At 35.0% G+C, this 27,451-nt stretch overlaps 1 protein-coding gene across 7 annotated transcripts in view; it reads right to left on the bottom strand.

Moving 5' to 3' along the window:
* Nucleotides 1-27,451, bottom strand: part of YTHDC2 (YTH N6-methyladenosine RNA binding protein C2) — an 82,722-nt gene that overhangs the window by 48,207 nt on the left and 7,064 nt on the right. For 3 of the 7 annotated variants that reach the window (XM_079915314.1, XM_079915315.1, XM_079915316.1), the window contains exons 1-7: nucleotides 17,627-17,979; nucleotides 16,000-16,090; nucleotides 9,173-9,369; nucleotides 7,651-7,850; nucleotides 2,392-2,558; nucleotides 1,523-1,625; nucleotides 139-295 (exon numbers count right to left, since the gene is read on the bottom strand). In XM_079915314.1, coding sequence (XP_079771440.1) covers nucleotides 139-295; nucleotides 1,523-1,625; nucleotides 2,392-2,558; nucleotides 7,651-7,850; nucleotides 9,173-9,369; nucleotides 16,000-16,090; nucleotides 17,627-17,813 — 1,102 coding nt within the window. In that variant the 5' untranslated portion in view covers nucleotides 17,814-17,979. Of the gene's footprint in view, nucleotides 1-138; nucleotides 296-1,522; nucleotides 1,626-2,391; nucleotides 2,559-7,650; nucleotides 7,851-9,172; nucleotides 9,370-15,999; nucleotides 16,093-17,313; nucleotides 17,980-27,451 lie in introns of those variants that run through there. The other 4 variants (XM_079915317.1, XM_079915319.1, XM_079915318.1 and 1 more) reach the window with 4 other exon arrangements.

Below are 27,451 nucleotides of genomic sequence, written 5' to 3'. Positions count from 1 at the left end.
TAAGCATATTTCAGAGAAAACATAAACAGATGCTCTATACATCAGAACATTCCCCAATTTCTATTATAATAAATAAAATCAAGCCAAAAAAGTATTCTTTCATACAAATCCTAGAAGAAATCTGACAGTTTAACTTACTGTATGTCACTGGACAACTCCCGAAATATCTCATAAAAAGATTTACATCTAAGGCAGCACTAGAAAGAACTAGTTTCAAAGTTGGGTACTTCTGCAACAAATCTCTTAACTTTGTAAGTAGAAAATCACTAAATCGATCCCTTTCATGTACTTCATCCTGCAATAAACAAAAACAAAACCATGGAACAGTTAAAATACAAAAATAAAGTCTTTAAAATTATGGAGCTGCTGGGTTTCACACTAATTCAAGTTAAATGTGGACACAGCCAATTAGTGAAAATGTTGTATTATGGACAATTTAGAAATAATCAGACATTAACGACCTACTGTGGGTAACAAAACACTGCCCTTTTTCCCACAAAAACTACAACAAATGCTGAATTAGTGGAGTCTAATTTAATGTAATTTTAATAAATACAAAATCTATTTTAATATGCTTCTGTTAGCATCAGGACCAGGTGCATCCTGTGGTTTGAATGCACAGAACTAATAAGTTTCCAAAAGCTGCTCTATCACAAGCTTATAAAACTTAATCTAAGTTTTCTGACACAAACTGGATAAAAGCTTAGAATTCTTTAACAAGGTGGTAATTCATCTACTTATTTCATCAGGAGCTAGTTAATTTAGCAGCTTAACCATGAAGTTAAATGACTTTAAAGTATGCCTCTAAGATTTGGAAGAGAAATCAGATGACTAAGCACAGAGAAAAAAGAAAACTTTCACCATTCTGGAGAACTCTTAAAATACATGTGCCATTTTCATATATAAAAAGCACTTTTTAAAAAACTATCTACTTATTTTATTCTCACTCATAAAACCTGATGGTAAGAATATCTTTATTTAATATAAAATATTTATTTCTAACAATTGTGGACAATAAAAAGTAACTTGAGGGACTTCCCTGGTGGTCCAGTGGTAAAGAATCCACCTTACAATGCAAGGGACACGGGTTCGTTCCCTGGTCAGGGAACTAAGATCCCACATGCCGCAGGACAACTAAGCCCGCACGCCACAACTACTGAGCTCCTGAGCCTCAACTAGAGCCCACATGCTCTGGAACCCGCACGCCACAACTACAGAGCCCACATGCCCTGGAGCCTGCACACCACAACTAGAGAAGAGAAAACCTGCAGGCCACAACTAGAGAGAAGCCTGCTCCACAACAAAAGATCCTGCATGTCTCAACGAAGATCCCGCATACTGCAACTAAGACCCTAAGATCCGACACAGCCAAAAATAAATTAAATAAATAAATCTTTAAAAATAAAAAATAAAAGTTTAAAAAAAAGTAACTTGATTAGAATAGCCTGTTTTAAAAAAATTGGTTCTCATTTATATCCTATTCTAAAAATTTAATTAGATATTTAAATTTAAATATTCTTACCACAATAACATGTGTCACAGTTGACAATGAACTATCTCCTGCCATCAGAGTACGAAGCAGTACCCCATTGGTGCAAAATGTCAGAAGTGTCTTTGGAGAAACCCTTTTTAAAAAATCAAAAAAGTTCACAATTACAAATCTTTTATGTAATTAAAACAAGGTCATATATTAAATGCTAGTGTCCTTTGTACTTTAATAAGTTACTAATATAACAGTGTACTAGTATATATGCTTTATTAGCAAAGTTATGTGAAATATGTATTTTATGCCTGATAATCTCACAAATTTATTATTACTAACAGCCTTTTATTAATTTAGTAATTATTTTGTTAAAGAACTTAAAAAGATTTTTTTTAAAGATCTTAAACATTTTTTACTTGGGGGAAAAAAGTGTATCATAAATGAGATTAGCTTTTTGAATCACTATATCCAAATAACTGTGAGCAAAGAAATGGTACTACTTCTCAAGAAGGTACTACTAGCATTACTACTACTAATAATAATAATCAATTCAGTCACAACATTTACTGAGTGCTTACTATAAACTTCACATCAAACCTGTGCTCTAGATGCTTTCATTAGCCCCATCTTATAGATGAGGAAACTAAGACTCAAAGAGGTGAAATAACTTGCACTTTATCATGAAACTATGAAACAGGATTTCTATCTACGGCCCAAACTCTTTTTCAAGCTATTTATTTATTCAAAACCTCACTAAGTTTAGACATGAGCTCAATGGCCTATTATAAACTTACTTGGAGCAAAATGATCATCTAACTTTTCAACTAACACATGCTCTATATTTAGTGAAATATAAATATTTAGTCTTTTCTGAGAATGATAAAAAGCTACAGGTGAATTGTCTTTACCTGCTTTCTAAACGGATCTGATACCCAATTGTCTGACCAATCCTTTCTCTTCTCTCTGCAGCAACTCTTTCAGCCACAGCAATAGCTGCTAATCGTCTTGGTTGAGTACAAAATATACGGCAGGGGATACCATTTTTAAAGCAATCATCTAAAAGGAACTGAGGAATCTGAAACAAATTTTAAAGTACTATAAGACAACATAATTGTATATCCAGAAAATCCATGTCAATCAACTGAAAAACCATCAGAACTAAAAAAGTTATGTAACATGTCCAAACATAAAATAATCATAAAACCAACAACTTTCATGTAACTGCTAATAATCAGCTAAAAAATGTAATTTAAAAAGATCTTGTTCACAATAGAAACTAAAACTAAAACACTTAAAAACAGAATTATAAAGAAATAGTTAAGGTTTACATGAAAAAGATTATAAAACACTACTGAAAAACCAAGATTATAAAACACTACTGAGAAACATAAAAGACGGGAATATACTAGAAAAATACAACATATTACTGGATAGGAATAATCAATATTGCAAAAATGTCAATTCTCCCCAAGTTATCCTATAAAGTCAATGAAACAACAATCAAAATTCCATTGGAATTTTTTAAATAGTGAAAAATATAAAGAAACCAGAAATAGCCTAATACCAGGATTGCAGACACTTTTCTATAATTAAATTTAAACAGGTCAGAAAGATTTAAAATAAAAAGTAAAAGTCTTCCCCACCCATACTACTACCAATAGTCCTCTCCATGAAAGTAACTACTGTTAATTTTCTTATAAACTCTTTTGGGGAAAAAAAAAGTTTATACAACTTAAATTATTTGTGTATATAAACAGGTTTTTATTCACACAAAGTCATTATTATACTTAATGTTTGTAATTTGCAGATGTCACTTAATAACACATCAGATCTACCTAATCCATTTTAATAGCTGCACATTCCATCTTATGGATGTGCTATAACTTAACAAATATGACTATACATTAAGTAATTTCCAGTTTGTTTAGGCTTGTTATTTTTGATGCTGTTGCTTACTATTAAAAAGAATGCTGCAGTGAACATCTATCTTCACATACTTACGCAAAGACAAATATATGTGGAGTCAAAGAGTATATGAATTTAAATTTTCATAGAAAAATTATCAATCTGCTCTTCAAAACAATTTATACTTTTACCAACAGAGCAGAAGATGCTGTTTTCCCAACACCTATGCAAATGCTGGATTTCATCAATTTTTAAATTTCAGCCAATCTAATAGTTGAAAAATATAATTATTGTTTTGATTTCATTTCTTTAACTATGAGTGAAAAGGACATCTTTTCATGCACGTCTTACCCTCCAGGATTTTTTAAAATTTGACCAGTTCATTCAGAAGCATAAATGCAAACAAACTGCTAAGAAATATCTAAAAAGAGAAGCTAATAATAATGAGGAATATTATGCTACATACTGTAAAACTACAAAATTCAAAAAGTGAGACCTTGGTGTAGGAACAGATAATTAAAAATACATAACAAAAATTCTAGAAATATACCCAGGTACTACAGAAATTTAGTATTTGATCAAAAGTAGTATGCACCCCAATGTTCACAGCAGCACTATTTACAATAGCCAAGACATGAAAGCAACCTAAGTGTCCATCAACAGATGAATGGATAAAGATGCGGTGGGTATATATGTGTGTGTATATATATATATATATATATATATATATGTATATACACACACATACATATACACACACACACACACACACACACACACACACACACACACACGTACACAATGGAATATTACTCAGCCATAAAAAAAGACTGAAATGTTGCCATTTGCAGCAATATGGATGGACCTAGAGAATATCATACTAAGTAAGTCAGACAGAGAAAGACAAATATTATATGATATCACTCATATGTGGAATCTAAAATATAATACAAATGAGTCTATTTACAAAACAGAAACAGACTCAAAGACATAGAAAACAAGCGTATGGTTACCAAAGGGAAAAGGGAAGAAGGGATAAGTTAGGAGTATGGGATCAATAGATACACACTACATAAAATAGATAAGCAACAAAGATTTACTATATAACACAGGGAACAATATTCAATATCTTGTAATAACCTATTATGAAAAATAATCTGAAAATATATATATATATATATATAACTGAATCACTTTGCTGTACACCTGAAACTAACACAATATTGTAAATCAACTATACTTCAATTTTTAAAAAGTAGTATCTTAAAATCGGGGGAAGGGATTATTAAATGAAAATTATATTGGAACACTAGATACTAACATATTGGAACACTAGATACTAACATAAGGAAAAAAGTTAGATTCCTATCTGATATATGACACAATAAAATAAACTCCAGATGGATTTTTAAAACTACAAATATAAAAGTATTAGAATAAAATATTTGTAGGAAAATGTTTTTTAATCTTGGGGTAGAAAGTGATTTTCTGAGTATGGCATGAAGCCCTAAAAAAAGGCTGACAGATTTGACTAAATAAAAATGTAAAACTACTAATCAAGATACCATAAGCAAAGCTAAAAAAGCAACCAAAAAATTGTGAGAAATTGTTTTTAAGATATATAACACATAACAGCCATGTATCCATAATGTACAAAGCATTATTAAAAATAAATCCAAAATGATTAAACCTAAAGAAAAATAAGATATAAATAAGTAACTCACAGAATATAAATAGATAATAAGCAAACGAAAAGATACTCAACTAAGAATCAGAGAAATGCAAATTAAAACATTATTTTTTGCTTATCAGATTGATAAAGGTAAAAAATAAATTATATCCATTGCTACCTAAGTTTTAGAGAAATGGGAACTTTCAATACATTCAATACTATTTTAATACGATAAGTCTTTTTTGAATTAACAGACAGTAACTAGTTAATCTAGCTACTAAAATTTTAAATGCAATATTTTTGATCCAGCATTTCCACTTCTAGGAATTTATCCTATTAAAACATTCCCACAAATTAGAAAAGAAATATTAGGAATCAATATAATAAAGTAAGTACAGAGTAAGATTCCTGCTCTGCCACTTCCTAGTTATGTGAATTTGGGTAGATTAACATCTGTAAGTTTTAGTTTTTATTCCACATCTGTAAAAAGAGATAATAACAAGCCTACATATCTTGGGTTAATAAGAGGTTTAATTAAGATAACTGTTGTAAAACTTCAGCACGCAGTAAACAGTCATTTATTTTATCACTGTTATTACAAAAATGCTCAGGAATGCTACTCAATTGTTTAAAAAATGAGGTCTATCGCTAGGTACTAACACAGAAAAATATCCAATATCTATTAAGTGAAAAAAGCAAGATGCAAAGCGTATACATATTATCCCATGTTTGTTTTAAAAATAATCTATATCAATACTGTAAAGAGAACAAAAACAAAACAAACAATCCCCCGAAAAACCCAGAAACATATACTCCAAGTTTCTGACAATAAACCAGGGAGAAATATAAAAACATTATATTTTCTATAATGTTTGAATTTTATATAATGAACATTCAAAAGGCAAATAGGGGTTTCCCTGGTGGCGCAGTGGTTGAGAGTCCGCCTGCCGATGCAGAGGACACGGGTTCTTGCCCCAGTCCAGGAAGATCCCACATGCCGCAGATCGGCTGGGCCCATGAGCCATGGCCGCTGGCCCTGCGCGTCCGGAGCCTGTGCTCCGCAACGGTAGAGGCCCGCGTAATGAAAAAAAAAAGGCAAATAACTTCCTAACGCTCCCAAAGGAAAGATGAAAATGGCTAATGATATTAACTTCAAACTGTCATATTTGTATTTCATAGGACAGGAACATTAGTAATTTTACTTGAACTCCTTGAACAAGATACAATTATTTCTTAGGTTTAAACCCATTTAGATTAATAGTTTCTTTTGAAAAGCAAAGAGAATAATATTTAATTCCTAACTAAATTCTCCAGATCTTTTCATACCTAGTAAAATGATACACATAATTGTGAAAATAGACATCCATAATTCCAGTATACAAATATCCTTAGGAAGAACACTCAAATAATTTAAATAAAACCATATTTGTTATATTTTATCAAAACTTTCATTATCTCTATTTGATATAATTAAAATGGCTACAATTAACATCAACTGGCAAAACTTTCTAATACTAAAACAATTATAACAATCTAAGACATCTGAACAGATTCTTTGGCATGACTCCATGGAATTTCACTTAATCATAATCATGTTGAAGAAAAATCTTATACATTGTCTTCATATAAAAATTTCATCACGTTTGTAATTAGTTTTATAGGCTCAAGTTTTAGGTATAACGAGTTGCACTTCTGTGCAAATGATTAAGTCCCACAAGTAAATAACTGATAAAGTTTATAGTCAACCTCTCCTACCACCTTGCCTTATTTACCTAACTTTATGAAACCAACCAATATAAGCATAGGAAATCTTAAGCAACTGTCAAAAGCAAAGCAAATTTATTTGTCCATAAAAGAGAAGAAGAAAATGTAAAATTATACTGACTATTCTATCTGCACCTCAATCAAAAGCAAAGTAATTTTACTGTTTCAACATGCTAACATGTTAAAGAATATAAACAAGAAAAGGTCATATCATTGTACCATGCTTACTTCCAACCTTGTCAGCCTATGAGTGAAACTTCATAACAATGAAGTACTATGATTCTAAACATCCAAGTCAAACATGTCATATTAATCCCACTTTATGTTAACTTTATATTAACACTTCTTGTTGTTATCAATATTACTTTTAATTTAGCTACGTAAAAACACTATGCTAGGCACTTCACAGACATTACCTCTAAACCCCACCTCGAATGGTAGCAACTGTTAGTACCATTTTATAAATGAGGACTCTGGCTTCAAGAGTTACAAGTCTAGCCTAAAATTTCACATTCAATAAATGTGGAAGCTGGAATCTGAACTGAAGGTCAAAGTCCATTTTCCTTTCATGATACCAAATCACAACCTCACCTCTGTTTAAATAAAGCCCTTATGTACTAATTTAAAAATAAATATTTTAAAATATTACCTTTCTACAAATTCTCAAAATGTACTTCCAGTAATAATTTATTTCTGAAATAACCATTAAAATAAACAAAAGTTCCTTTTTTGTTTTTTGTTAAAATACATGTAGTGTAAATTTGATATAAAACTATCACGAGATAAAATAATTTTTTCTTCTATAAACAACAAAGAAGAAACAAACCTGTGTAGTCTTTCCAGACCCAGTTTCTCCTACAATCAAAACTACTTTATTTTCCTTAATTATTTTAACAATTTCTTCTTGTTTCTCAAACACTGGCAGAGACTGCCTGAAAGAATCAAATTCAGATTCTCCTCTTTTCACTGGAATCTGAGATATGCCACTGTTGAGTCGCCCACTTGTCTTGCTCATTTCCCGGTTTTCTTTGAAAATGAATAAGAGAACAAAAAAATTTATGATCAACAATAAAAAGAGTTAAAAAGTAAGTAATTTCTAATGTAATTCCTTTCAAGTGCTTCTTCTCTACTCAGTCTAAAGTTAAAAAGCAATGCCTCAGCTGTTGTACTGCCACACAATATTCTTAGAGAATGTTACACATTTTTATATCAATCAGAAGGCAAATTTCCCAAAAGTATTTCTGGTGCACAATGTTTAAAAATGAACAAAAATCAATCATTCAAAAATCATTAAAAATAAAACCCAATTTTGATATCCTAAAATAATTTTCAGCCTGTTTCTATCAATTATAACACAGAAAATTATAATTTTAGAGTAGGAAACAATGTATATTATACTTATAAATTCTGTTACATACAGTATGAAAACACATGAAAAATAAAAAACCCTCTATGTTCAAAGTTAGCATGTAAGATCATGTGATCAAACAGAATAATATGTGTAAATATAAGGTCCTAATGCTTAACAAATCTCCTAATTGTGCATTTTAGCCAACATCTACATTTAAGCAGATAGGAATACAAAAGGCATGATGTGTTTTATACTCTTCACATAACTCAAAATATTTTTATGTGCATGTATTTTTAAAACTCCTTGATAGCTAGCACCATCCATTTCTACATTCTGCAAACATACTCCACCAATAGAAATTATGCAGATTCTTTCACTGGAGATAATAAAAGAAATAACTTTCTCATTAGAAAAGTTATTTTTCCAAATAGTAAAATTACTTCATTTTATAACCTAAATATATTTATTTATCTACCTTTGAGCAAGTTAATGTACTGAAGACTCTGTCCTGTCTCTTCCCAGAAGCTAAAGTCCCAATTCAAAATCCCACTCATTAGTATGTCACGGCAGCATAATATAGGAAAGTTCAGACTTTGGAGTCACATCCCAGCTTTGTGGTTTACTGGCTGGTTGAGTGGCCTTGAACAAATTTAACTGCTCTGAGCCCCAGTTTCTTCACCTGTGAAATAGGGGAAATTCTTACCTTGCAAGGGTTGCTATGAGGCTCTATGTAGAGTTTAGTATACTGTCTAGCACACAATAAGTGCTCAATAAATGTTTAGCTATTACTGTAACACTTTACAAAAAACCCGAACTTAATGACATGCCTTAACACTGCAATTCATTCCAAAATCTTCACAACTCTTAATCATTTCTAACCAACTATTCAAATTGAGAAATCATATTTCATGTTAGTTTTTAAAAATAAATTTTAAGTGGAAAAAGAACAGTCAAGAAATAATAGGATAAACAAGGAAGCTCCCCAGAAAATACATACCAGCTTCAACTGCAAACACATTTCCTCTTTCTGTTTTAGGCAGAAGTTCAGTACGCTCTTTACTGGTGACAGGAAATCTTTGAATTAGGCTCCTAACAGCATGTTTTGTATTATGAGTCAAATTACAGGTCATCATTGCATGAGCTGTTTCTGATCCATCTTTCTTCTTCACAGTTAGGTATCTACTTGCTCCCTTTCTGAATATTAATAAAAATCATTTATTTACTATATATAGTCAATTTGTTCACATATGATGTATGGCTACTTAGAAAACATGTCTCAAGCAAAACACTGAAAAAGATCAAAATGCTCTGGGATAAGATGCTGGAAATCCCAGAAAATTCAGTAAAGAGGGATTTAATGCTAAACTGTCCACAAGACCATTTTCAATTAAAATTTCAAAATGCTGCAAATCCAATTTTAAATCAGCAAAAAAAAAAAGGCTTACTTACCCTTAAGAGTTAAAGTTTGTCTTAGCAGGCTTCATGGTGGATGAAACATCACCAGTTAATACATGCTGGGAAACATATAGAGGGAGAAAATCAATTTGAACAATAGAATCTAAAATTGATAATGAAAACATTATGGTGGTCCAATTATAACAGTGGTCCAGACTAATATATCCCACTGAATGTTTCTCCAGTATGCTGGTAATGTCACACTCCCATGAAAACCTGTTAAGAAAGCCAAGTTTAGTGGTTGGACCAAAAAAACATAAATCAGCACTACTGATAAGTATTTTCAGATGTATACTGGGGAAAAAAAAAAGTTTTTCAAAGCTTCTGACTCTAGCCTTCAATTATAAGGTAATGATGATTTATAACTGTTCTCAAGTTACCTGATGTAGGTATATTTACTTCTTTAAATGGTCCTAATTATGTCTTTGATGACTTCTGTAGCTTTAGGAGTACTAAGTACAATGTTATACACACAGGAAGTCCTCAAATGTATTTTGAATGGTTTAATAATACATGTCTATAATCTAGTACAATGTAGTACTGTAAAAAGCTTGGGTTATGAAAGCAAACAGACTTGGATTTGAATCCTATCTCTACCACCTACTAGCTGTGGGACCACAAGCAAATTATTTAATAGCTCTGAGCCTAAGATGATGATGATGATAATAATAATAATAATAATAATAATAATAATAATACCTGCCTCAAAAGACTCTTCATATGATTAAATAAGATAATGCATGTAAAGGGCAGTATCTGCTACAAAGTACACATTAAATAAATGAAAGCTATTATTATAATTATAGCCAGGAAAAAATATCGTTTCTTGTACCAAAAAGAGTTACACAAAACATTTCATAAAATGTTTTGCCATTTGTTAATGCCACTATCATATTATAGAAATGAGCAACAAAGCCACAAATACAATGAAAATTATATATATAATTTTACTAATTATAAATTAAATTTTAGAATTTTCCTAATTCCTAAATCTAATTTAAATATTTTCAACAATATCTTCACTATAGAGTGACATGAAACTGAAGATTAACCTATACAGCCTTAGCTATCTAAGTGAGGCTTTCAATTTACCAAGATTTTTAATTTCTGGAAACTCCTCAATGAATTATACCCTATCTATGCCATCATCTACTCCTGGACAAGTGCTTAGTGATGCTTAAATGATGGCATAAAGATGAGCATATTAAAATCTAACTGATCTAGAAATTTTAGTCATTTCCATGGTAAATCAGAATTATTGGATTCTAGAGATGTTCTCTGTAGTAGGTTCTTTTCCCATGGACTTTTCTGAAACCTCAGTATAGTCATGATAGACTCAATCACTCATTCCCCTTCTGTTCCATGAACTTCATAAAATTTTAACTATAGAAGGCCAGAAGTGTGCTGAAATGAGCACTAGAGCAACAGTCAGGAGGCTTGTATTCAGCTAGTAATAATCTTTCAATTAACTAGCTATGTGATCAAAAATAAATCATTTTACTTCTCTGACACAGAATTTTAAAACCTCTAATATTTCTATCAGCTCCAAGATGCTTTAATTTTCGCAAAAATCATCTCAGGAAAGTTTTGCTATATTTCACCTTTAATTTTATTTTATTCATTCATTCAATCATAATCATTCATCATATATTGATTACATACTGTATGCCAGGCACTATGCTAGAAGCTACGATTACAAAGTTGAGGAAAATATACTCTTTCCTCAATAAGTTCACAACTAAAATAACAGGTCAGATTGAAACTTTCCTAACATAGGTTGCCTAATAATAATTCAGCATTAATCTATAACAATAACTCATACTAAGCAAGTGTGAGTACTTAGTCATTACCATTTACAATTTACTAAATTCAGTTTGAACCCAGATGGTGGGACAGAAAGAGAATATCAACTTGATAGTTTTTATGTTTTAGTAAAAAAATTCTACTATTAGTGCTGTTACGGCTCACTCCTACCCCATTCAGCACCACAGTGACACTGATATATAATTAAAAAATTAGTGAAATTTTGGCAAAATATTCACCTCATTATTGTGTGGATGAAAACATTCAATATAGTAGAGTTGTCCTACTATGTAAACTAACACACTGAAATCTCATCATCATGCTTTCATTCCAAGGTAACCAACACTATAATTTGATGAATATCTAGTAGTTCCCTTTACACAGCAAAATTGACTAGAAACTACCTGCACAACATGGAAAAGATTCTAGATAAATGAACTTCACAAGAATTTTTTTAAATAATAACATGTAAGCCCTATATGCCATATTTAAGTATAAAAGTAAATGGCCTACAAATACAGATAAGAACATCATAACTTCTAACTTTCAAAGGGAAAAGTAATCATGCATGTTATAATGAAGTTATGACATTTCAATAGCTTCTTCTTTTTAAAGAAAAATGATGATATAACTAATCAAATTTGATGCAATTTTAATATTAATAAATGTTTCATTTACACAGCATGTTACTGAGTAATCTACCTCAAATACAACCATACACCTTGCTATTCCCCACTTTACAAACCTGAGAACAGTTTAAAAATCTGCTAAAGAGCCAAAATCTGAAATCACTGCTTAAAAAGCTCACAGCCGCCAAGGAGCTAATGCCTCTAAAAAAATACACATTTGTTTGATGTCTAGTATATACTTAATTTCATATCCCTTTAATTTATACTTCCACTAAGCAGACAGATGCAAAGATCTAACTCCAACCCATTTTCTCCTCAATACTGTAATACAAAATTACAAATTTATTAAAGTTTGAATCATACAAATTTGTGCTTTATTATGATTACCTAGAAAATAATAAACCAAACGAGTTATTTTTGTCACTAAACACAATTATTTTCATGTGATGCTATGTTTGTGGTAAATTTTTTTCTTTTTGTGACTTAATGGACAATAAGCAACTTAGAGATGAGCTTTATCCAATATGTCTGTCTTAACTCCTCGCAGTTCCTAAAACACTGTTATGAACTCACTGTGAAAAACAAAAATTAATTAGCTAAACATTAACTAGGTCTGATTGCTGGCTCTGCCACCTGCTAGCTGTGTGATCTTGGGAAAACTATTTAATTCTCTAAGCTCGAATTGCCTCATCTGTTATACAGGCACCAGGTATTGAAAAAATAGAACCTACCATACAAGACTGTTGTGAGGATCAAATAGTCTACTTAAAGCACCTAGCACAATGCCTGTTGCACAAGAGCACTTAATAAATGTTAGCTACTGTTACTATTATTACTGCGCACTGTAGGGGTTTATTTAATGGATATCCAAAACTTCACTAACAGGGTTCATCACTTTTAACCCATTTTCTGTTTTAGCTAGGGGAAGAGAGGTGGAGTGCGGTATGCAATCTTCCATGGCAGGAGGTAAGGGAGGCAGTAACTCAGATCTGAAAGGGGGTCTTGTTGTACGGTAGAGCCTCCTGGTCAGGGTGAGTAGAATAACTGGATATCTATTAAGCAGCACCTTCAGCAATCACAGGATAAAAAACCTGTACTTGTAAAAACCTACTTTCATACACTTTATATTTTCTCTTTCCACAAGTTTTTAACAAAGTTCATCTTGTAAATTTCTTTTTGTCTAACTTGGACTAAGAAGAATAGGAAAGAATTTTGTTTTATTCATGAACAAATTAAAGACTCAAAAAAGTGTGCTCTTAGAACCAAAACACAGTGACATAGGTTGAGGAAAAACAGAACAAATTACAAGGAGGTGAAATTTTGGGTATGGGAAAACTTGACTGGAATGTCTAAGAAAACGTTAGGATATAGTGAAGAACACAAAATGGGGGTGTTACTCCAACAAGAGTATTTTTACCAAAAGATGAGCAATTATAAAGAAAATAATCAATTCAAAGTAAACCCAACTCTCTAAGAGGAGATGAAAAACAAAATCCAACACATGTGGCCTTCATTTTGAAAGAAAGGAGATTTAAAAAAATTAAAAAGTGATCAGAAAAAAAAAACTGTAAATTATCACACAGTAAGTCTGGAATCTGTTTTTTAAAAACCTTGTAAGAAACTCAAAATAAACTACGGGATCACAGAATCTTAACCAACACATAGAGATTAACTCCTTCATTTTTTACATTTAAGAAAACAGGCCTTTAAAGTTAAGGGACATGACCAAAGCTAAAGAACAAAGCAGTGACAGACTGGGATTAGAATCCAGGTTTCTTGTCCTTTCCTCCACACCTCTCAAAATGTATTAAATCATAATACCAGGCACACAAAAAAAAAACAAACACACAACAGAAAGACTAACTTAACAATTATTAACTAACTTAACTATCCTAAATTAACAAAGTTAATTCTAGGAGGTTAAAAATAAAAGATCTTTACTCAAGAGTGAACAGAAAAACCCATACAAGTCAGGTACAAATTCTCATATAAATGAAAAGAAAGGATTTAAGAAATATATTCAAAGTGATTTAGTTCTTTATATATGTAAAAAGAAGGAAAGGCATTTGAAAATGACAAGGACCACTAGAAAAACATTGTACTAAGTTTGCTCAAAGATAAAAAGGGATTGGGAAAGACCTAGGACATTTACTAAGAAGAGGATTTATGGAGCACTAGATATAGGGAGTAGGGATGAGATAATAGGTGGGGTTGCCTTGATTCCCTTAGCATCTCTTTCCTGTTTCCTCTTTCTGTCTCTTCAATGTTTCTTCATCCCCCTTCTTTTGTCCTGATAACTTGCTCTCCCCTTCCCCCCCAAACTTTTTTTCATCTCTGGACCATCCTTTAAAGGATCATGCTACTGAACAAAAGTAGAGGTAGTCTAGTCCAATGGACTCCTTTTCTAAGAGTAATTTCTAAAGGTCATTTCCAAGTTCACTGTTTAGAATTAAAAACCCATGTAACCACAGAAATGATGTAGCTGCAGAACAGTGTGTTTATAACAGATATTTTCTAGTGCAGGCCCACAATCTCTTATCTACTACCCTTAAATCTAAACAGCTCTGAAAAGTGGCAGACTTCTGAAAGTCTGCAGCAACTTCATTTGGCAGCAAAGCCTGGTTAAATTAACATGAAGCTATTTATGATCTTTATTTACCTTAGTGTCAATAGTCATACATTTTTCAGCAAGAAATATAACATACTGCTAATATACCCTACTGCCTTTCTGAAATCTGAAAATCTGCATCTCAAAACATATTTGGCCCAGGCCCTTTTGGACAAAGGATTGTGGCCCTGCGCCTTATTTTTATTTTCAAGTGCAATATTTTACCTATCCAGATGACTATAATATGGGTGGAACCTTCCCAGGATGCCAACACTGGTTTTAGTGATGTTCAAAGTGCACATGCACCTAAGCTACATCCCTTGTCTCAGTCAGTAACTGTATCATCACTATGGTGGACATTCATATGAAAGACATTGCAACCTCAGCTACTTTCACCTTAGGACCTTCTATTTAGTTATTAATATATTTACTTAATTAAGGCTTTGTTTTCCCTCTTCCTAACCTAAAAGCTGGAAGCTGAAATTTCATCTTTTTTTCCCCCAATCTCAGTGGTTCTCAACCAGGAGCAATATTGCTCCCAGGGAAGATCTTGGAAATGTCTAAAGACATTTTTGGTTGTCACAACTGGGGGTGGAAGTGTTACTGGCATGTAGTGGGTAAAGGCTAGGTATGCTACTAAACATCCTACAATGCACAAAATAGCCCTCCACAATAAAGAATTATACAGTCCAAAACATCAATAGCACCAATACTTAAGAACTCTATATCAATCCCATCACTCTTATTCCCAAAATGAAATAACTCCACAGAATTTTAGAGTTCTTCAATATGGATGGCTCAAATGACTTTTCCCCACTATGGATAAGTGATCTTCAAAAAATATTTAAGTTTCCTCTTGTTCAGTTTTATTTAATCAGTTCTAATCATCAGATTCGTGACTTGGTATGAAAAAAAACAACAAGCATGTGTTCTAAAAGCATACCATTATAGTACAGTAGCATTAAAAGAGATAAGTTCTGTAAATAATTGTACTTATTATTTTTAGTCCATCCATTCTTCAAGAAAAAAGTTTTGGTTTCCATACAAGAAGAGAATACCTTTCTCAATGCAATCAACTTGAACTTTTAAACCATTCTCTTTACATCTTAAAATTTACCTCTTCTCCCACTCTCCCCCAATCAGGGAAAACAAAAAAGGGGGACAGTAAGAAAAGCAAAGAGCTGAGTTTGGTACAGACATGAATCAGATCATCTACACACAATATAATTAAGGATGTGAATCTAACTAAAGCAGTAATAACTATTTAGTCAAAAACATTTCTCTTTTTCGGTAAATAATTTTTTCAATTAAGAAAACTTGTCAGCTTACCCTTTACTTTTAGAAACCAAACCAAGAGACTGACTCAATCGATGAATAAAGGCTCTTTCCGTACTGGTCAAAGAAGAAGGAAATTCCATTTCTACATGGAAAAAAACACAAAGCATCATTTGTGGATCGGCAATTTTCCTTCAAGGTACTTCAATACACATATATGTTTATAAAATATGAAAAATCATATAAACATATAATCAAATTATCATATTTTATGTGAAAAATAGATATAAGCATTCCTAGGAGATACTGTGGGTTTGATTCCAGACCCTTGTAATAAAGTGAATATCGTAATAAAGCAAGTCATACAAATTTTTTTGGTTTCCAGGGCCTATGTTGGTTTGTTGGTTTCCAGGGCCTATGTTAATGTTACACTACACTGTAGCCTATTAAGTGTGCAATAGCATTATGTCTTAAACAACAACATACACAATTAATTTAAAAATCCTTTATTGATAAAAAATGCTAACCATCATCTAACAACATGGAGTTGCCACAAACCTTCAATTTGTAAAAAAACACAGTATTTGCAAAGCACAATAAAGTGAAGTGCAATAATGAGATATGCCTGTACTAATTAACCACTGAATGTCTACCAGAATTCTGATATTAATAACATTTAAACCTAAATGTGATAAAGGACCCTGATGTTCACCAAAGATTAGTCCTCTTTTGCTGAAATCTTGAGCTCCTGATGAACATATTTTACTATCTTAACTTACTTGCTTAACCAACAAAATGTTTATTTCCTTCAAGGATGAGGTATGCTCAAGTATTATGAATGCTCAGTATCAGATTCCAGTGTCTTTGCCTTCAAAAACTGCAGAGAATCCCTATTTCACTGTCTCAGACTGGATATGATGCTGTATATTTCTGGGGCTTCACCCCTGTTTAATGAAAGTTCAGAATCACTCTGTCCAGGTCCTTTTTTGGGGGGAGAGGGAAAGACTCTAAGCTTCCAGAATAAGGGGTCCTCTACTTAGAGCAGCAAATCGGAATGAGCTCTCAATATACTGTACTGATCACAGGTCAGCTGCTGGTTCTGCACTGTGTGACCCAAGACAAGTAGCTTTCCAACCTTAAGAGGTATGGAAGACGTTTCGTCTAACAGAACGAGTTTCTTTTTTTTTTTTTAAGTGTTTAGAGTGATACTTCCAGGATGTAAACAAAGCACTACATATTGCCACTGCATTTATTCGTCGAATTTCCTTCTGTTCCTCTACTTCCGAAACTCAAACTAAACGTACCTCGATTAAGGCTACCACCACCTCCTTTTAAAAAAAAAAAAAAAAAGTAGAGGCTTAACAATACCTAAAAGTTGTGGCAAAGCTACCGAAAGGCCTCTCCCTGGGGAAAGAGATGCCTCCTGCAGTTGAGCAACCTGATTTTCGTGCCTTCGGACGCCAGACAAGTGCCCCGTAACCCGGCTGAGCCGCAGGACGCCACGGGGCTCTTCACATCCCCGGGCAAGGCTCACAACTCTGGCCCCAGCCCCGCGCCCGCTTCGCCCGGGCCCGGTGGACCGCCCCCGTCTCCCCTCCCTCCGGTGAGGCAACCCCTTCCCACGAGGGACCGGGCTTCCGGGAGGTGGGGCAGCCGGCGGGGTCCCTGTCGGGAACCTCACCTTTCTGGTCCCCGTATCGGAAACGCTCCAGAGCGATATTGACCGCGATCTTCACCTCCTCGTCTATACGAATGTCCTTCAGCCCCTTGGCCCGGCCGCCTCCCGCAGGGCCACACAGCGCCGGGCCGCTGCCGCCGCCCCCTCCAGGAGCCGACGGCCGGTGGGAGACGCTACTCGGCCTGGACATGGCCCTGAGGAGGTGTTCTCCTCGCGGTACAGCGGCCAGGCCTGCTGACTGACGGCCAACGACAGGGAAAGTGGGCCTCGGGGGCCTTGGCGGGTTCAAACGGCTCCACAGGCTACCTGCGCTGGATCGGGCTCACCGGAAAGCTCCCGGTGTCCACAACAGCCGATGAGGCGCCGGCGGCACTAGAGCGCCAGCCGGGCAGAGAGCGCGGGCGTGATGACGTCACCGGGGCCGGCGCCGGTGACCTCAGCACGCCGACTGTCCCTGGCGTCCTGCGCGCTGCGTCCAAATCTCCAGCTCCCTGTCGAGCTGGTTCTGCCTGTCGTCTCCTGTACCCACGCACCGCCCCCCCGCCCCGTCCCGAGGGCCTCTCGTTCAACCACTTATTCAGTCGCTCGCTATTTGGTTAAATCATTAATTCATTCAGTAAGCATGTGTGGGCTTCTACTATGTGCCCTAGATATACATTGGGGAACCAGACAGAAAGGGCTCCTGCCTTCGTGGATTTTACATTCTAGTGGGGGTAGAGTTGCCAGATTTAGTAAACAAAAATACAGGATGCCCAGTTTATTGGAATTTCAGATAAGGAACACAATTTCAGTATAGGTATTTCCCATGCAATATTTGGGAGCACACAGAGTAAAGAATTATTCGGTACCTGAAATGCAAATTCAACTGAGTGGCCTTATTTTATCTGGCAACCCTATATGGGAATAACAGACAGTAGACAAAAAAATGATTAAAGGTAGTTGTAAGTGCTATGTGAGATAATGGAATAGGAAGATGCAACCCTTTAGTTTGGGATGTCAAGGAAGATTATGAGAATGTCCATTTGCTTGTATACAATTCCACTAACATAAACCTCAACCCAGTCACCCTAATTGCTTCCACTCTAGTCTTCCTATTATCCATTCTCCAGAAAGCAACTAGAGTGATCTTTTTAAAAACACAGTTGGCTTTCAGTATCTTTGGGTTCCTTATCACTGCTTCAACCAACCACTAAACCAAAAAAAAAAATTTTTTAATTCCAGAAAGTTCCAAAAAGCAAAACTTGAATTTACTGTGCACTGCAACTATTTACATAGTATTTACATTGCATTAGGTATTATAAGTAATTTAGAGATTATTTTAAGTACATAAGAGGATGTGTATAGGTTATATACAAATATTACTGCCATTTTATACAAGGGACTTGAACATCCTTGCATTTTGGTATCCTCAAGGAGTCCTGGAACCAATCCCCACAGATAGAGAGACAACTGTACAAGCCAAGTAGGTTAACACCCCTACACAAGGCACTCCAATTGCTCCCCATTGCAACTATAAAACACCCTCAATTCCTTACCATGACCCTGAAGACCCTGCCTAATCTGGCCTCTGTCTACCTCCCACCATTCTCATCCTCACAGTGCTCAAATGCACTAATTTCTTTCTGTCCCTTGAACACAACAAGCTTATTACAGCAGGGGAACTTTCCACTTGCACAGTTTTCTCCTGCACATGACAATCTTCCTCCCAGTACTTCACATAGATGCCTCTTTCTCCTCATATAAGCCAGGATTCCATCCGTTACCTAGATAGGCTCTCCCACATCAACCCATTATCATTTACCACTGTTTGAAATTATTTTGTTTATTTATATATTTATTATTTGCTCTTTTCACTATAATATAAGCTTTTTAGGAGCAGGAACCTTATCTTGCTTGTCACTGTTTCAACAGTAGCTAGAACTGTATGGTCATACAATAAAAATTTATTGGTTTTCCATATTGTAGAATCTGGAATTAAGATTTGTCATCTCTATCCTCTGAAAACTTTCTTCATAATCCTTGGGATCCTAATCAATTTGATTTGCTACTAGAAAAAGTTCTGGATAAGCAGAAATAAGTCCTGTGTCCTGGTCCTGGCATGGTTACCAGTGAACTGTGTAAATATTTTCTACTATGTTGATCCTAATTTCCTTAGCTGTTCGTAATAATGCCTGCCATTTATTAAGTGCCCAGGGGCACTGTCTTTATTTTTCCAATCCTCACAAAACCATATGAAGTAGTTATATTACCTCATGATACAAATGAGTAAACAGGCTGGATGAGGTTAAAAACTGGTCCAAGGCCATGCTAGTGATAATTAATGAGGTAATAGAAAAAAAGCCCAGCTGATCATGAGGCCTAGCTTCATTCCAGGACAAATCATAAATAGAAGATAATACCTGGATGCATCAAATATATTGTGATAAAACTGAAAACATTTTATGTGGGGTAAGACACATATTGCTTTCAATTTCACTCGATAACCTCTTTGTTCCACACTTTATTGGCTCCATCATTTATTAGCTTTGTGACTTGACTACTTACTTTGCCTTCTGAGCTTCTGGTTTCCCATCTGTAAAATGGATATATTTAATATTCATTTTATAGTATTGTGAATTTGACATAATATGTAAGTATTAGGCATTGATCTAATGTGTGCTTCTTCTTTCCTTTATTTTGGAATAAATGCCAAAATATTTGTATTCCTAGTACCTAGTAAACATATGGAATATGTTCATTGAAATAAAAGAGAATATTTACTTAAGTTACATAGCAGTAAATTATAAAGTCAATCAGATTCTACATTATCTAATGTTTTTGCATACTCCTAGAAATTTCTGGTGCTTAGGGTGAACACTGCAATTCTACTTTTTATATGTGCTTCAGAAAAAAATTAAAAATAAGGAAGATATGGAATATTTACAAATGATTTCAAGTTGAACTTACTGTCAGATAGACCTAAAGTTTTTTGTTTTTTGTTTTCTGTTTTTTGCTGTACACGGGCCTCTCACTGTTGTGGCCTCTCCCGTTGCCGAGCATAGGCTCCGGACGCTCAGGTTCAGCGGCCATGGCTCATGGGCCCAGCTGCTCCGCGGCATATGGGATCTTCCCGGACCGGGGCACGAACCCGTGTCCCCTGCATCGGCAGGCGGACTCTCAACCACTGCGCCACTAGGGAAGTCCCAGACCTAAAGTTTTAATCTATGTTTTTGCCACTTTATAGTTATGGCCTTGTGCAAGGACTTAATCTCCCTATGCTTTAATTTACCCATCCATAAAATGTGTGTGATAAAAACACCTATATCACAGCATTATTATGGGAATTAAGTTAGACTGTATTACCTTTATGCAGATGAAGTACTTAGTACAATTCCTGGCTCATCCTTAGCATTCAGTACTAACTAGATGCTTTTGACTTCAAGTAACAGGAAACCAAAGATTAAAAAAAGGCCCAAAATAAGGACATTTATCATCTTACATAGCAAGAAGTCTTAGGATAGGGTGGTTCCAGGAATGATTAGTTCAACATTGTACATCAATGCCCTCAGTCATGCAGAATCTGTTCAGCTTAGCACTCTGCCTCCTAAGAGTGTTTGACACTCCCCTCTTGGTTGCAGATCCAAGTAAGCACATCATCACACAGAACCAGATAAAGGCAAGATAAGTGCCCCCATCTGATGTTTCTTTTTAAGGTAAAGAAAAACTTTCCTAGAAGTCCCAGACATAGACATCCTTATGTCTCCTAGCCAGAACATGGCTAACCCAATAACCAGCAAAGAAAAATGGGATTACCATGAAAGGTCTGGTCTTTTTTGAACGAGGTGGTCACCTAGAAGAGAATGGAGAAAATTGGGGTTCTCATAGCAAGTAAAAAGGGATGGAGAATGACTACTGGGTAGGCAACCAAAGATATTATGGTAGTCAGCAGTGATGTTTGTCAAATATTTCTGGTTTTCTTCCTTCCCAGGGATGTCCCAGAACTATACTTCCTGGCCCTGTTTCAGTTAGGTGGGAACATATGATTAGTTCTGGGCAAGGAGGAGTGAGTTGAAGTGCTATGTTTCACTTTCATGTTGACCTCACTTTTCGCTGCAGTTAGCTGCAAACAACTAACAAAACATGTCTAAGAAAGAAAAGTGAATTTATCTTATTACAAATTATTTAAAAACTACAAAAGAACATTGCTGAGAAAAACTTAAAGACAAACAAATTAAAACATATACTGTGTTCAGGGATCAGAAGACTCAGTAGTGTTAAGATATCAACTCTTCTCTCATTAGTCTATGAATTCAACATAATCCCAATCAAAATCCCAGCACATTTTTTTTCTAAAAAAGTAACAAGCTGATGCTTCATATGGAAATGCACTAAAATAGCCCAAACAACTTTGAAGCAGAAAAAAAGTTTGAGGGCTAACACAACCTGATTTAAAGACTTAGTATAAAGCTGCATTCAACAAGATAGTGTGGTACAGACATAAAGGTGAACAAATAGATCATTGGTACAGAATAGAGTGTCCAAAAATAGACCCACATATATTTGGACAACTGACTTTTGACAAAGGTATAAAGATAATTCACTGGAGAAAGGCTGGCCTTTTCAACAAGTTGTGCTGGAACTGAATGGCCAAATGCAAATAAGATTTTAAAAATAATCCCAAACCTTCCCTCACCCCATACACAAAAGTTAACTCAAAATGGATTATAGGCATCACCTAAATATAAGAGGTAAAACTACAGAACTTCTCGAAGAAAACATAAGAGAAAATCTTTGTGACCTTAGGTTAGACAAAGATCTTTTTAGATGTAACACCAAAAATACAAACCATTAAAGGAAAGAATTGATAAATTGGATTTCATCAAAGTTAAGAATTTTGCTCTTTGGGGGCTTCCCTGGTGGCGCAGTGGTTAACAGTCCGCCTGCCAATGCAGGGGACACGGGTTCGATCCCTGGCCCAGGAAGATCCCATATGCTGTGGAACAACTAAGCCTGTGTGCCACAACTACTGAGCCTGTGCTCTAGAGCCCACAAGCCACAACTACTGAGCCCATGTGCCACAACTACTGAAGCCCACACACCTAGAGCCCATGTTCTGCAACAAGAGAACCCATGACAATGGGAAGCCTGTGCACTGCAACGAAGAGTAGCCCCTGCTCGCCGTAGCTAGAGAAAGACTGCACATAGCCACGAAGACCCAACACGGCCAAAAGAATTTTGCTCTTTGAAAGACATTGTTAAAAGAATGAAAAGATAAAACACAGACTGGGGGGAAAAATTTGCAAATCATATATCTGATAAAAGCCATGTCCAGAATATATAAATAACTCTCAAATACCATAATAAGAAAACAAACAACCCAATGTTTTAAACTGGGCAAAGTTTGAACAGGCACTTCACCAAAGAAGATATATGGGTGGCAAATAAACACATTAAAAATGCTAAATATTATTCATCATTAGAAAAATGTAACTTAAATCCACAAAGGGATGCCACTACATACCTATCAGAATGTCTAAAATTAACTGATTTTACAAAGTATTAGAGAGCTAGTTGAGGAACTGGAATTCTCATACACTAGTGATGGGAAAGAAACCACTTTGGAAACAGTATGGCAGCTTCTTTAAAAAGTAAAACACACAGTTACCATAAAATCCAGCCATTCCATTCCTAGGTATTTATCCAAGAGAAATGGAAGCATATATCTGTACATAGACAAGAACACAAATGTTCATAGTAGCTTTGTTTGTAATAGCCCAAACACAGGAAAGAATCCAAATATTCATCAGCAGGTGAATGGATAAACAAATGGTGATACATGCATACAATGCAATACTGCTCAACTATAAAAAGAATGAACTATATATTGTTACACACAGTAACATGGATGAAGCTCAAAATAAGTATGCCAAATGAAGGAAGTCAGACAAAAAGAGTACATCTATATAATTTCATTCATGTCACACTTAGAAAGTGCAAACTAATCTATAGTGACAGCAGATCAGTGGTTGCCTAGGGATAACAATGGAGAGGAAGGAATTTCAAAGGGACATGAGGAAACTCTTTGGGGTGATGGATATATTCATTACCTTGATTTGGGTGATGGTTTCACTTATGTATACATATATCAAAGCTTTTAAAATTATACACTGTGAATATGTGCTATTGTATGTCAATTATACCTTAATAAATTTGTTTTTTAAAAAAATAACCTACAAGACTCTGAGTCTAGTACTATTTTTTCCTACACAATATCAGAAGGCATATTCCCTCCTTTATAAAAGTCATTCTTGGACCTCCAGATAAAGAGTTGTTGTGTGATCTTTTATGTTTTAAACTGACATATAATTTCAATCCAAATTGAATGATCAAATATTCTGTATTAATTAATATTCCCTTATACAAGGTACGAAATTGTAGGTCTGTTTAGCTCAGATAATTAATTTATCTAAAGTAAACATGTCTAATTATCCACAGAAAAATATCTCGGATATGGTTTTGCTAAAAGGGGAAGAACGGCTATCTTGGAAGGCAGAATATTTTAATTCCCAGAAGATACATTAAGACTTTATAAGAAATTAGAAAGTAAGCCACAGAGAACAGCCATCTCCTTCACTAAAGTAGAAAAGACCACACAACTGCTAATAGACCCATATAGAATTTGAATTAGCAACTCAGTATCAGTCAAAGAATAATTATTGTCCCACCATGTTAGTCATTTTCCTACAGTACCTCACAGGATGTCACAGAGTTACAAATAATGATAATTTAGAAACTAAAACCAAAAACCTAACCCAACAAAGAGACTTACATACATAAACACTCAGATTTTTATTTGTCTTAGAGATTAAGGTGAAGAAAATGTGTCCTGAATTGAAACCTTGAGTCTCCTTATTACACCCAAGTTTTGGTGTTTTCTCACTGACTTCATTATTTACATATCAAAAATATTCCCAAAAAATAATAAAATTGTTGTGCTCAGCCCTAGTTAGATAATATGATTTAATTGGAAGAAATCTAGCTGCTCCTTAATTTTGACAAGTTATTGAGTCTCTCTAGTACTTCTCAAATTTTTCACTTCATGGCACACATAGAAAATTACAATATTTTCATGGCACTGTAGCTATGGCAAAGATGCTAGTGCTCATAAATTTTCATGTTTTCCTCTTCTTTCTAAGCACACTAGACCACATTTCTTCCATATTCTCCCATGTTTCTGTCCCTATTTTTGCCGTGAAATTGTGACACTAAATAGCTAAGTGCCGGCCAGTGGAATGTGGACAGAAGTGATTTATCCTACCCCTCTTGTGATCCTCCCTCTTCTCTAGTCTGCAGCCAGATTTTGGAAGAAGGAATTACAAACAAGGAAAGGGGGAAAGCCAGAATGAGGTCTGTGGTGTTGGACTGGAATTAGCAGTATCAGTATGAAATTATGGCTTTTAATATATATACACAAAGGGATAGGTAAAGAAATAAAAATAACTATGTAAGAATGTATGTGTGAGTGTAAACACTGAGATGGCCTAGAAGCAGACATCCCAATATTATTGTGTACATCTAGCACTCAGATCCTAGTTTCCAAATTCCATTCTCCAATAAAAAGAACCAAGGCTCCCTAAAGAAATGGTTGACTCCAGGGCTGGAACAGGACAGAAACAAGATGAACCTGAAACATTTTTATGTGTCAGAAGGTAAGGAATTGCTCAAAACAGGATACAGGCTTATCAAAAGAACACAGGAGCCAACCTCAAGGAGCTCTTTCCTAGGGGCTAATGCTGGCACAATCTGACTAATAAAATAGAGATAGTATTGGAATATAACCCATAAAATAAAATAAACATCCATGAGCCCACGGTAATATTAATACATAACTGGATGTATGAGTGAAGGAGGGATAGGGCAGCTCTTCCTTACAGAAGGATTCTAATTATAAATGGTGATGGGAAAACTGGACATACACAAACAGAAGAATGAAACTGAACCCCTATCTTACACCATGCACAAAAATTAACTAAAGATGGACTAAAGATTCGCACATAAGACTTGAAACCATAAAACTCCTAGAATAAAACATAGGGAGTAAGCTTTTTGACATTGGCCTTGGCAATGACTTTTTTGGATTAGGCAACAAAAGCTCAAATAAACAAGTGGAACTACATCAATCTAAAAATCTTCTATTCTGCAAAGGAAACTATCAACAAAATGAAAAGGCAACCTATGAAATGGGAGAAAATATTTGCAAACCACATATCCCATAAGGGGTTCATAATCAAAATATATAAGGAACTCACACAATAGCAAAACGACAAATAACCCAAGTAAAAATGGGCAAAAGACCTGAATAAGTATTTCTTCATTTGTATGAAAACATACAAATGGCCAACAGGTACACGAATGGTGGAAATGTAAACTGGTACAGCCACTGTGGAAAAGAGAATTGTTACTTCTCAAGAAATTAAAAGTAGAACTACCATATGATCCAGCAATCCTCCTTCTGGGTAGAAATCCAAAGGAAACAAAACCACTATCTGGAAGAGATATGTTTATTCCCATGTTCATTGTAACCTCCTTCACGATAGGAAACAAAGTGTTTGTCAATGGATGAAAGGATTAAGAAAATATGGCATATACACACACACACACAATAAAATATTATTCACACTTTTTTAAAAAATAAGGAAATTCTATCATTTGCAGCAACATGGATGAACCTGGAGGACATGATGCTAAGTGAAATAAGCCAGACAGAGAAAGACAAACACTGCATGTGGAATTATAAGCACTTATATGTGGATTTGTTTTTTTTAAGAAAGAAAAAAATGTCAAACTCATCAAAACAGAGAATAGAAAGGTGCTTGTCAGGGGCTGGGAGGTGGAAGAAATGGGGAGACTCGGGGGGAGGAAGAAGTCATGTACTAACATGCTTGTGAGTCACTAAAAAGGATCCTGAGGGAGTTCCCTGGCGGTCCAGTGGTTAGGACTCCAAGCTTCCAGTACAGGGGACACAGATTCAATCCCTCGTTGGGGAACTAAGATCCCGCATGCTGCGCAGCATGGCCAAAAAATTTTTTTTAATTTTAATTAATTAATTTTTAAGAAGGATCCTGAGCCCTGCCCTCCTAGAGGAGAACAAAACAGAAACTCCAGATGGTCTGGGAGATCCTCTAAGAGCCTGACCTGTGCAGCTTTCCCAGGTGGATCCCCAAGGAGGCAGCCCGGAAAAGTGGTGGTGTGGCCTGTCTAGGCAGGTGGGGCTCAGTGTGGTGTAGAACAGCAGGGGATTCCTGGTGCCCAAAAGGGGCCCAGAATTGGCAGAGACATACACCAGACCTGAAGGTTTTGTGCAGCTGGGAACAAGGAATGAAAGACTTAGAAGTGACCAATGTTGTTTGACAACAAAAGAGAGAAACCCTTCCCACATTTCCTGATGCCTTGATACCCCTTAAGTCCTCCAGAGTTTAGAAGCAAGCCTAGGGGTGTATTAGGGGCCACTGAACTGACTGAGATTAAGTTAATTACAGAGAAATGAAGTCCTACATATCAGAATCTGTGCAGTGAAATTTGTCCCCACTACCTGAGTTAATTGTGAAATTTCTTCCAGCTCAATCATTTATTACATGTATAATTACACAGATATCAAAAATATATATTTTGCTAACACTCTGTATATCTATCTACATAAAGGTATATTAATAGGTTGGCCACAAGGTGGTACTAGAAAATGATCTTTTGCTCTAGGCCCTCCTTGACCATCACTGGTTTTAATATACAACTATGAACAACTATAATCGCAGTAATCAGAGTAGAGGTTGAGATGGCAGAGACTGGGTT

The sequence above is a fragment of the Stenella coeruleoalba genome, assembly GCF_951394435.1.
Source record: "Stenella coeruleoalba genome assembly, chromosome: 3".
Lineage (NCBI taxonomy): Eukaryota > Metazoa > Chordata > Mammalia > Artiodactyla > Delphinidae > Stenella > Stenella coeruleoalba.
The sequence above is the reverse complement of the archived record's forward strand: the minus strand, read 5'-3'. Positions and strand labels throughout refer to the sequence as shown.